We start from the raw sequence: 13,022 nt of genomic DNA, 5'->3' as shown, positions 1-13,022 counted from the left end.
AACATGCATGCACAGAGTTGTCTTGTAAAATGTAATTTTCACTTAGGTTTCTTCTTAAAGATTTTTTATTACTACTGGCCTTTAATACAAGATGAATAATTTCTGGAAAACAAATCCAATAAAATCTGTCAATAATTAATGTCAAACCTAAAGAGGCTGTATGTGTATTGACAAGCAGTGCAATGCAACATGAAAAGATCTGTAGAGTTAACCAGGTGATGCTGAGAGGCTGTCCCACCCCAGCAAAGAGGTCTGGGAGGATTTTACCTTGGACTACCTCTAATCTGACTCTGGTGACTGAATGTCCATTAATACTTGAAGTGCTTCTTACACACAGCTTTTGGTTAATTGAATCTGAAAGGAATGCAGTTTGCTTGCCTCAAAACCGCTCTGCAATGCAAACCAGAGTGTACTACTAGATATGACCAGAGGATTCACCTCAAAGGTTCCCAATGAAATAAAATGCTAATATTGAGGCAGTGAGAGGCCAAAGCCACAGGAACTGCTGTCATTAGAGAAACAAAATGGAAGTTAAATGTTAATGTAAAACCTCTCCTCTTAAGGTGTAGAGACAAAAATCCCTTGTCTCCTGGACATTATGCACTGCTACTGGCGTTGGGAAACCTAAAACTACTGAGTGTGCTCCAAGCACCTGACAAGTAAGGGATATGATACCCAGCAGATAATTCTATTACCCACCAGGTATCCATTACAAGCCAAGAGAATTCTCAGTTCAGAATAGCAAAAAAATGCCAAATGAAGTCATATCTAATCTTACAGAAGCACCATCCGAAAATAAAATTATTAATTTCACAAGTCTTCATCTTTCACTTGTGAGCCAGACAGGTTCAGTTAACACACACCAATAATAAATGACTGCCAGCATCATAACCCAAAACTGTAGTTATAAAAGTCATAATTCAAAACTTACAACATAGTCACAAAAAAGAATGAGTGCTCCTCTTCTCACTATCTCCCGATTGCACATGCCCCGTTTAGATTCCAAATCTGTTTCATCACTGTCTCCAGATATATGAGGGCTAAGCAACTTCGTAGTAGAAAGACTGTGTCGCCTGCAGGAAGTACATTATATTTTGTTACTATTTTCTTGCTATATTTTCTTGGTACAGCTACTGAAACATTAACAACCAAATTGCTTGGAATGTCCTACCAATGCCCTTACATAACATATATTTCCCTATGAATTTCATTCAAACATTACTCTGCTTTGAAGTAGACACTTGGTTTCCCATCAGATCTTTATTTTTTAACAACTGCAGTATTGCTTATTACTTTTTCGGACAGTCTAAAGAATTAAATGGGTTATTTAAAAGAGAAACATGGGCTATTGCATCTCTGGGAGGATAACAGAACCTACTGTATTTTCTTCTCAAGCCAAACCAGTGCTCTTGAGCACTCAGTGTAGTGTCAGACTGGAATGATGCACAACCCAGAAAAATAGAGACAATACCAGTAAATCAAACCCATGTCAGAACAGACAACACAGTACATGTAAAGTAAATGCAGAACTACATTTCAGAATCCAAGCAGCACTATTCAATGGGCTGATAGGCTTAGCAGAAAGAAGCTAGATTGCTTTAATAAGATTTTAGCAAACATAATCATATGAAACACATGGCTACTACAAGGGAACAAAAATCAAATCTTACTTTGGGGTTTGATGCACTTCTGACCACCAGTTGTAGTTGGTATAATTGACAAGAAGCAGGATTTGACACCAGAGGAGAACTAAAGAAGGATGTGTGGGAATCATGGACTGAACAAGGTCACTCAAACTTTCAAGGGTGTAGAAACTACCATCAGATCCATCTCCTGTAAAAAGTCTGGTGGCTGCAGCTGTGATTCTTCTAAACATCCCTAAAAACAACAACAAAAGCATGTTAAGAGTAACTATGCTTTAGTCTGAATTCTGAAGTCTCAAAATTATTCAGGGTAGAATTCCTGCAAGAAAGGTATATTCTAAGTGGTTTTATAAATTTAAGGCAAGTGATGGAGTTTGCCCAAGGGCAGTGTGTAAACCAGAAGTGATCAGCTCTCAGACTCAATAAATAATGTTTTAGATAGGTTTGATTATAATTCTAATTCATCTGATACATGAAAACTTTATTAAATTTAAAATTTTCAATGCGGGACCAGGACTTTCTTGTTTGTTTGTTTATAAATTAAAACACAGATGTTCTAATTAAGACCATGATGGAACTACTATTCTGCATGTTAAGGAAGAAGGCTTACAAGTATCTTAGTTCAGAGGATGGCTTTCCAAATACATTTAATTGAAACTAAACTTATACCCTTCCATCCAATTTCTAAAGGGCAAAAAGTGTTTCTGCCATTACCCTGCATACTGAACACTCAGCACAAAAGCAAAATTTTGCTTTCTGACTTGCTCATTCTGTGTTCATATGCCAAAACAAAGGGTGGGAAAACAAGAAATATGAAAAGGGGGGGAAAACAAGGAAAGCTGTCTAAAGGTATAGAACTTCTTGAGTTTCTATGAGAAGATAAGACCAGGGTAAAAAAAAAAAAGGGTTCCTTCAGAGTAAGTTAGAAACCAAGAGCTAATCAGAATAATGAAGGAAATCTGCAGAGTTACTTGCTTGCTTTGCCAGATATACAGAAGAATGAAGCTGTAAATTCCACATCCATGTGGACCAGTTTAAGCTGCCCCCAGGGCTGATAAATACACAATGTAAACAGCAAAGAATGGGAAAAGTAACAGAGTCTTAAAACTCTGGTTCCACTTACTAGCAAAGCAGTGCTAGTACCATTCCAGCTTCCTGCACTGGCAGGAACTGCACCATCTAGCGACTTCCCACAGTCATGAAAGCCACTGCATGCTCATCTTTTCACTTGGTCTATGCCTTTTATTTCTACTGAAAATGTTCACTTATAATCTAGTAGCTCCTACATAGGAGTCAGCAACACTCATATTTTGAAACCACTGTAACAGGTGAGAAGACAAAACTTCTAAGTAGAACAGTGGTTAAAAACAACAGAATACAGTCTGTGTTTCCAGACACAAGTTGCTATAAGCTACACCTCTAGTTAGGAGCATATAACTTCAAGAGAAAATAGGTATGGAGGATTTAACTGAACAAAAGAAAAGTATTACAAAACCAGGCACTTAGTTAATCCTAAACCTAAACAAAAATGTTATGACATGAAAACACAGCCCAGGTGTCAGAACAATGTTTCTTCTACTCTGTTACGCCTCATAAATACTAGCAGTAATATTATACCCTAAGTTATTTGTAGTTTTACATTAAATTAATTTCTAGAGATCGTGCAATACACATATCCCAGTGTTCTGCATGAGTATTTTAATATTTAATTTTCCATGAAAATTTCTCCATAATTCCTGGAAAGACTCCCAGTGCTGCCTGGAAGCCTGTCACTGCAGCAGAACTAGGTGCTTTCCCTTTCCATTATCCCCAGCTGCCACTGTGGAAGAACCTACTTCCCCAGTTTCAATTGCCAGCTTGATTTTCTGATTTCATTGCTCCCGGCTTGACACCAATTAATCACTTACTCCAAAACGCTTTGGCATAAGTTATTTGTTATAATATGTTTTTCAGGTGTTTCTCCTAAACAGAAATAGTATAAACAATTATTACTCTAACAGACACACGGGAAGAGAGCTGTCAACTCACTATACCCCGGGTTCTGTGCCCCAAAGCACCCTTCAAAGATCAAGGAAGGCTCTGGTAACTGTCACCAAATTTTGTGCCCCTTCATGCACAGTCCTGGAGTCTTACACCAAGAACTTTGGTTTAGAGGACTCCATTTCTTAAGCCAAAGCTCTCTGCTGACAAGTCAAAACATCATCCACCATAGCTGAACAAACTCTCAAAATGTAATTCAAATGGTTTCCCTCTCACTTTTCTACCTGTTAGTGTCACTGAAGACTCAGAGGAGTGAAGCTACTGAAAGTTAAACCACAGCGATGCAGAAGCTTTGAGCTAAGATAGAGAACTAACTGAAGACCCAGAACAAATCCACCTGCACTTGATTTGTTTTAACTCTACACCTACAATGCTTATATTTGCAAGAGGTAGCTTGCAGGAATGATAGGAACAGAACTAAGATTTTTTTCTCAAAAAAGGACTTAAACTGAACTCTGTAGGAAGAGCTTGAAAAGAAAAAAAGATCTGAGATGGTTGAGACACAATGGAGCACTGAATCGACTTAAATGTCTAACAACAGTATTCTGCATGCAGTTTTTTGTTATTCACTTCTGCTAAGTAGTAAAGTACTTTAACTCCCATTTTGTAGACTGAGGCAACGGAATGCAGAGTTCCTTGTTCTGTATCTGCAGGGAGGTCTATGAAGAACCAGGGATTTGTGCCAAGACCTTTTAAATTGGAGACAACTACAGTTAATCCAAGGTTGGATTTCAGCTGCAAGTTGAAAATCAGTACTCAAAAAGGGCAGTCATAGTAAAGTAAGAATAAAAGAAGAAAGGGAAGATAGTGCCATTACTAGGAAAATAAGACTAAGGAATCAATCTAAGGACTAAGGAATTACAAAGGGCCAGATTACTGGGTATGGAGTAGAAGATACCTAAAGTAGAATTTCCAAAACTGGAAATTTGACCAGTTAGCTGGAACAGTGCTACCTTTCCTATTTTTCTGGGGATTTGTTTGTTTTATATGTTTTTATTAATTATGACAAAAAAAAAGGGAAGCTACCTTGCCATGAGTCTGAACCAGTGGTCTGTAACTCAGTAAGTTTAAGCCTGGACAGACCTACCAACCTCCAAACTGAGAAAAACCATGAGAAATATGGCCAGAAATTTGGAACGCTTTGCACTTCTTTTGATTGGAAGATTTTAGACCGTGAAAAAGGAGAGATGATAAGTCACTACTTAGATTTTGTTCCACAAAGGAGAAATGTGAAAAATGTGCCCTGCATACACAAGCACAAAAGTTTGGGAAGTTCTTTATATGGAGTAAAATATAACATCTTCAGCACCTACGTACTCCTTCTCGGTAGTTCAATGCATTCAATAGTTGTCTTAGAACTGAAAAACCACTCTGCCATTGCATGATACAACACATTGTATCATGATAGAACACATACAGTTTCAAGTATTACCTGATTTGAAGATATGTATTAAGCACATAAGCAGTGTGCCCAGCTCCTGGCAGTAGAAAGTATGTTGCTGCTCATTCATGTCCACCTTTAATTGCTTGTTAACAATATCTTCCAGTAGAATACCAACCAGTTGTAACAAGAATCTTGAAAAAAACCACATACACAATCAACAGGAAAACTATCAATGCAACATCTTTCAGAACAAGATGAGGTTTGCCTACGTAACTTAGTCAGCTTTAAAAAGTAAAATATGAAGCCCTTGACCATTCATCCTAAAGAGCATACTAAACAAAACACTACAGAACAGGTTGACCTAAAACAAATATGATGTTATATGATCATAAGCAGTTCAGTAATGACATACTGGATCTAGATTATCTACTCCATCAGCTGAAGTTATGATAGGATTCATACACCATCCCACCTCACTTGCCAAGCTTATATTCAGAATGTTATGGTGTCTTTATAGTGATTTGCCTTGAGCTAAAAACAAACTGTGACAGTTACCACAGCTCAGCTGAGCAGAGGCAATTCAGCAAGTCACAGTAATTCAGCTGTTTACAGCCTCATCTATCCACACTCTACTCCACAGGTTCTGTATCAAACCTCAAGATGGGGCAATGGGTGGTGTCAAAATAAGCAACGAAAAAGAGCACTTGAGGAAAGCCATCCTTGCTGTTGGCCATAACCATTACCCACATCACTGTTGTTGGGCATAAGGTCACAGTATGGGTGCCCAGAAGCCCCTTTTCCTTCCACTCATCACCCTCACAGTGAGCTCAATAACAAGAAACAGCATTTTATTCCTATCTGAAGTTCCATACTTGTGTAAAAAGTCCTTATTTTCTTAAACAAATATCTATTTCAATGTTTCCCACCACATTGAAATACAATGCCTTAATGACAAACATTCTGTAACGTAATACCACTGCCCTCTCTCCACGTTTCTTTTGCCTGAAGTTCATCACTCTCTGAGGACATCAACATGAGAAGCTAACTAGACAAAGCCAGCTCTTGAAAAATAGGAAATAAACAGCAGAACTAACTCAATAGATTTGAATCCCACGGCTGCCAAGATTCCAGTACAGTACCTGGGTTTCTGCTTAAGGAAATGATTTGTCTTTTAGTCACCACACAGAAAGGAAGGGAAAGGTTAAGCAGTTAAGTTTTTGGACCTGATTTTAATAAGTCCAGGATTCACCCATTTTAACAGCTCCATTAGGTCAATCCCTTGGCTTGAGAAGAGGTACCAGAACAGTCTAAAGTCTCTGCTCAACAAACTGCTTATCTACATCCCTGTCCATCTCAGTATTGCTTCTTCCACACACACTTATATCAACTTATTAAGAGACTTTATTCTTATCAGAAACAGTTCTATACATGCAAAATAATGCACAATGTATTTGTGATTTCTCAGAAACCAACATCTTTCCCCTAAGTTATTCAAAAGACAACATACCTAGAAAATGTCTCTTCAGGCAGATATTTTGCCTGTTTACCCTCAGTGTGATCCTCTGGTGTGGATATGTTTTCTCCACATCTCAGTCTGTTAATTGCTTGACATGAAATCAAATAAGGTGAGAAGGAAAGCTCTTGTATACGGGATAGAACGATGTCTTCTGTTGACTGTGAAATCAGAACTCTAAGGATAGCCAAAATTCCAGAAATCCATAGCTGGACAGTGCTCACTGATGCCTAACACAAACATAAAAAAACAGAACATTGAACACTTCTGAGGTTAAACAACACAACATAGGAATGTATTAAAAAAAACCAAAAAAACCCAAAAACCAGACCTTTCTCAGAACAGAACAAGCAGGAAATAACTTTTAAGTTCAGGTCTTCCAAAATGCTATTCTTGTGGTAACTGTCAAGCTTATATTCACTCTGTTAAACAATCTCTCAACTACAAAAATGGTACTAATACTTGCATAAGAAAAATGTGATTTATCTATCAAATTGAATTCTAGACTATTGTAACAGTACCTTTCTCTCTATTCCTTATCCTCAAAATACAGTATGAAGGCAAGTAATCCATAAGCAGAACATTCCTGTATAAAGCATTTGGTAAATCATATTAGTTCTAACTAATTCATTCCCAAAATCTGCTGCAGGTACTTTAACACTACATAGCAAATTATTAAAGAGAAACACATGTTCTTTTGTTTTGCATGAAAGCCACCAGATTCTTTCTTTTCTGGAAACAATTGCTTACCATTGTTTTAGGAGTAACAAACATACTCCTTAAAAGCATGTCCACAGGGCGAAGGGATGAAGGAGCCAAAATTTCAAACAGAGTGTTCAATACTCCCAGAGCATCATGAGAGTCTATATGCATCTGTAAAAGAAAAACACAAAACTAATTTCTAACTATCCACTAATGGTAACTCCAACATAAAATTACCATTTCATGTTTCAAACATTTCTATGACAACCTGTGTGCTTTACAGTACAAAATTCAGAGCAACCAAAAGCCATAAAGGTAAATTAAAGTTTCATTGCAGGCCTTTCTACACCTGAATTTCAATAACATGGACAAAAACCTATTATATGAAATCCAATATACATACCACATATATTTTTTTAGGAGAAATAGGCCTTATTCAGAGAATGAGACCAGAAGACTGAGTTGTTACAAAATTTAAAATTTTTCTCCTCCTTGCACATTCTACCCAGTTTTTTTATAGAGAGCAATGCTGGTCATGAGTAAACTTAAGCAGGTAACTACAAGGAAAAAACCCTCCTAATCATCAGAAAAGTGCACAGCTCCAGTGGTATTAAAGCAACAGAGGCAGGACAGCTTATTTGAACAGTTTTTTAGATAAATTCTAAAACAATCAACTACAAAAAGCAAAGGACTGAACTATAAATCTAGATGCCCCAATCCTGCTTAAATAATTTGACAGTTGATCACGTGCACAGTCATACAAAACAACATAAATTTCAATTTGCCAACATTTTAGCTTTGCTCAAAACCTGCTCTCTGATCCTGCCCACTCTCCCCAGCCACGAGATCTCCTCCTCGGACTGGGGAACTGCCATCATGGAGCAAAGAACATTTAGGGCACAATTCACTAGTTCTACTTTTTATCCTTGAAGGAAGTGTTTATAATTCCAGAAAAGCTGTATCAAAGACAAGTCCTCTATTGCTTAGGGAGCAGCACTGAAATTTTTTTTTCTAAAAGGAGTCTTCTTTACTTCTCAGATATGAAGCACCCACTCTCCTGCCCCAGTATGCAGTCCAGTAGGAGAAACATGCACACTGGAGGGAGGGAGTCCAGCTACACAGATGGTTACTGGCTTGGAGCACCTGTCACACAAGTGGTAGCTGAGATTATTCACTCTGGAGGAGGCTCAGGGTGATCATCAACGTGCACAAGTATCTGACCAGAGGAAGCAGAAGGAGACGACAAGCACAGAAGCAAGAGCCAGAATCTTTTCAATGGTATCCAGTACCAGGATGAAAGGCAATAAGTACAAGTTGAAATACAGGAAATTCCATCTAAAGACACTTTTATTTATAAAGAGGAAGTTAGGTAAAAGAAAAAAAAAAAGCCCAAAAAGCCAATTGTGTCCTGGGCTACATCCAAAACAGCATGGGCAGCAGGTTGAGGGAAGTGATTCTGTCCCTCTACTCTGCTCTGGTGCTGCATCCAGCTCCAGAGTCTTCAGCAGAAGGACACTGACCTGCTGGTGCAAGCCCAGAGGAGGACCATGAAGATGCTCAGAGGGCTGAGCACCTCTACTACAGAGACAAGCTGAGAGATGGGGTTGTTCAGCCTGGAGAGAAGGCTCTGGGGAAACCTTAGAGCACCTTCCAGTACTTGAAGGGGGCCTGTAAGGGAGCTGGAGAGGGATTTTTTACAAGACCAGGTAGTGATACAAAAAGAGGAAATGGCTTTACACTGAAAGAGGGTGGATTTACATCAGATATTGGGAAGAAATTCTTCACTGGGAGGGTGGTGAGGCACTGGAACAGGCTGCTCAGAGTAGCTGTGGCTGCCCCGTCCCTTGAAGTGTTCAAGGACAGGTTGGACAGGGCTTTAAGTATTCTGGTCTGCAATTAGACCCACTGTAGCTATGAAAAAAAAGTAATTTTGACATTCAGACAATCTTCAGGTCATTTAATAGGTGTTCTGATATAACCATGTATCTAAGAGAAATAGAATGAGTCTCCTCTGGAGACAGTCTCAATCATAGTGCACATACTTCATGCACTTAAATATGAACTTCATCACTTCAGAAACTTAGTTTACCTTGCAGTAATTGTTTTTTCCAGATATAGCAACCACAGTTTCAAGAAGATTTGTCTTCATATTAAAAAAAAATGAATTCAAATACCCAAAGCCATTATTGATACATATATTACAGCAATTATTTGAGATGTTTATAGATTTAAAACATTCATATAACCACCTGTTGCTTTGCAAGCATTGGGAGAATAATGTCAGCTATTTGCCGGGACAATCTCTTCCACTTGTCTTCATTTTCTTTATGACACTGTTGCAATACTAAGATGAACATTTCTAGTACCTGAGGAAAAGACCAAAAGAATGTAAGTAAATGCCAATACTAACAAGCAACATTCAAGTAATACTACAGTGGGAAAAATATTCATTGTTTCAACCATCTGCCAAAAAGTGGGGAAAAAAATCCCACATGAGAAATCACACAACATTTATAAAAGCCCATTTTCAGGATAAAAGCCTGTTTTTAGTTACAACTTTTTTGCTGTTGACGGTGATTTTTAAAGAATTTTCCAGCTACTCTTATAAACTACAAAAAATTGCTTTCTTTATCCTTTCTAAATGTTATTTGGCAAAAGAATACACAAACAACTAAGAAAAGGATCAGAAATCTAAATGCTGCACCACTAATTCAACAGAAAGGGAAGGAAGGAAGAGAGCAATTTTCCAAATGTATACTCTGCCTTTAGCTCCAATAAAGTTTACATTTGGTCAAGGAAACAGAACAAACACTTTCATGGAGCTTGTTCACCTGAGATTTGTTACTTCCATATAAAAGTTCACAAGAGAGAACATAATGGGGCACACCAAGCAAGGATCACTTCTTGTGCTGAATGAGTTACAGGTTTGAAGGTTATAGAGACTATGCTTTGAAAGACAGACAGGTCAAAGACACAGCAAGCAACAGTGTTAATATATTGACTGGGAAGTGGGACAGAAAAAACTGGTTCAGAAAACAAGTTAGAACACTTGTCAAAGAAAGTCAAGTAATTCAGATTAGGCAGAGAGAGATTCCCAGGTGACTTTCTTCCCAAAAAACTTCCACGTGAGAGAGCAGACAAGAAGTGATTCTGGCCCGAATGTCTTGAACTCTGAAGCTCCATGGGTGGAGTTAAAGGCTGCAGCTTTTGGAACCTCCCAGATTTACAGAGACACCACTGCAGAGCATCCCAGCCACAGCCAGGGAACAACAGAATAGCCCAGGGTTAGTTTATATATATGGCACCAGCAGAACAAGGCAGAATAAGAGCTACAAATGGGATGGTGTGGGAAGAGCAGTGCAGGGGTGGTCTTTAATAGGTTAAGTGTGTCAGAAGGAGATCTGCCAGCAATTGCAGTACCTTATGTAACACAAAATTATTCACTATTTCACATCATGTGTCTACAGAGTGTCATTTCATATAGTTATATTAGTCATTTTATGATTATAAAACTACAAATTCAAAAGAAAATGTGGATACACAAAATTATCCCAATCTGAACATGCAGTTCTAACAAATTATTTTGACAAGATGTACTGACTTTTTTCCAACTATTCTCAGAAAATACAGTGCTTACATTAGCATACACTAGAATTGCATTTTGAAAGGATGAAAGGAACATTAAGTTTGTTAAGCACCTGAATAAGCAATAAGATCCCATGTTGATCATGTCACTTCTCTTAAAATTACTTTTATGTTTTTCTTTTAAACAAAGTGTATTGAAGAAAGTCATTGTTATACTCCTACAAAGCAGAAACATGTTTTCCAAATCCATGAGGTCTGGGTCAAAGTAGTAAGTGATAACAAATACCTAATTACCAGTTTCATTACCTTGTTCAAATAAGTCTTATTCAAGATAGTGCTATTGTACAGTAAAATCATCCTTATGTAGAATCTTTCCTAATTTTAAACTTGTCTTCTCTTCCATTTTACCCCCATTCTTTAAGTTTCTTCTCTTCCCCTAACCTTCTATGTAATCTGTCAGCAACACAACCAAGATCATGATCCCAACTGGAACATTTCAGTGCTTAGTTATCTAGACTTGACTACAAAATTCTACAGACATGTTATTTTACTTGAAATACTGATTTGTAATGCAGAACCTTTCCCCTACCCTCAAAGATCTTTGCATGCTCACTCTACGGGGAAAGCTATCACACAGAGTCCAGCTACTCAACTTTTATATAGAAAATTGTTGATATTGCCTGAAGCATTTTTAGCAGTCACAGCAATGCTACCCTTTTATAGACCATAAACAGGGATGCTTTGTCCTCTTACCTGATGGTACTGGATAAGTCTCAGCAGCATTGATACCACCACCTCCTTCTGCGTCTCCAACTCTTTCCCAGCATCAGCTTTATTTGTTCCTCTTAACACAAAGAGATCATGAACAATGGGTTGCAGAGCTGGTATTGCTGAAATGAGATGTTTTTGTTTTAGTGTGAGAAAAGTCACTCTTAAACAGTGATTTCTTGATCTAATAGTTCAGTTACTAAAAGTAAGCTCGGCTTTAGTTTATTAAAGGCTCTACCCATACCCAAGAAAACTCCACAAACCCCAAATTTGTCATGCATAATGATGGTTATCTTTTCACTTCTAGTAGAAAATTTACATTTTGGACACATTTGCCCATTCTCATAGGGCTAAAAAAAGATATTTTTATAAAGTTTTTCTCAGTAGAATCACTGGAAAGTATGAAAGAGATGTTTATTTACAGGCTGAAAGAAAAAGGGAAGTGGACTAAAAATTAAATCAAAGCCTTGAACGTACTGCTATGTTGTCAGCTCATTACCTAATAAAGTTTCAAATAAAAGCTTTGTTGCACTTATGTACGATGCAAAATGTGGGGCAGCAGTGTTAGTACGGTTTAATAAACTTCCTGAAGGAATTAAGTGAGATTATTTGATGTCTTGATTTTAAAAGCTAGTGTCTTCTGGAACAGTCAGTATGATTATAGTTTTCTATAGCTTAGTAGCCAACATTGGTTTTATTGCTGAATTTTTGCTATTACTACTGTTGGTGCCTTTTTTCTTTTTTTTTTTTTATTTAGTAAAATTTTTTTTTAGAATTACCATGTGTAACAGCTTTCCTTCCACTGGCCATGATACCATCACACAGCTGAATGATCTTGGGAATTCCAATTATTTGTTTGGAATGATACCGCTCATAAGACAGTAACACCAGGAAAAAGAAGATATTAGGAATAATTGCTTCAGACTCCCTGAAAACGAAACAAAAATTTAAAGTGTCAAGTTTGAATTGCACAGCTTTCTTCAGTAAAACTCAATCTTTCTACAGTCAGGTTTTTTTAAACAATGTATTGTTTTGCTTTCATATAGTATTTCTATATTTTCTGTGCCCTGTTCTGTACAATGGATTTTTTCCCAAGGGGTTTTCTTTCAAGCTTTGACCATTAACAGTTACTAATATTATAACATACTATCTAATGCACATGAGACATCAGCGTATTTCTGTAGGAGATCCACAGAGCAGGAAGCAAACTTATCTCTTCATACAAACTCAAGTGTGAGAGAAAACAGAAATAACTGACAATAAAAATTTCACTGCCTTGTTTATGATCAATTAGGTCCTATACAAAGTGTACCAGGTGATCAGAATACACAGGGATTCACTCTGAATCCACAGTAGTAAGAAGTAGCTCTCCCTTAAGCAATTGAAT

General features: G+C 37.5%; 1 protein-coding gene across 1 annotated transcript in view; it reads right to left on the bottom strand.

The window, feature by feature from the left end:
• The window catches only part of HTT (huntingtin), a 79,220-nt gene that overhangs the window by 26,843 nt on the left and 39,355 nt on the right, over nt 1-13,022 (bottom strand). The window contains exons 35-42 of the mRNA XM_029961741.1: nt 12,415-12,563; nt 11,621-11,757; nt 9,532-9,648; nt 7,331-7,453; nt 6,575-6,810; nt 5,116-5,258; nt 1,671-1,878; nt 932-1,073 (exon numbers count right to left, since the gene is read on the bottom strand). Of these exons, the coding sequence (XP_029817601.1) occupies nt 932-1,073; nt 1,671-1,878; nt 5,116-5,258; nt 6,575-6,810; nt 7,331-7,453; nt 9,532-9,648; nt 11,621-11,757; nt 12,415-12,563 (1,255 nt within the window). The remainder of the gene's footprint in view (nt 1-931; nt 1,074-1,670; nt 1,879-5,115; nt 5,259-6,574; nt 6,811-7,330; nt 7,454-9,531; nt 9,649-11,620; nt 11,758-12,414; nt 12,564-13,022) is intronic.

Source organism: Manacus vitellinus, unplaced genomic scaffold (genome assembly GCF_001715985.3).
Source record: "Manacus vitellinus isolate BGI_N305 unplaced genomic scaffold, ASM171598v3 scaffold_0_pilon, whole genome shotgun sequence".
Lineage (NCBI taxonomy): Eukaryota > Metazoa > Chordata > Aves > Passeriformes > Pipridae > Manacus > Manacus vitellinus.
This window is presented reverse-complemented; position numbering and strand designations above follow the sequence as displayed.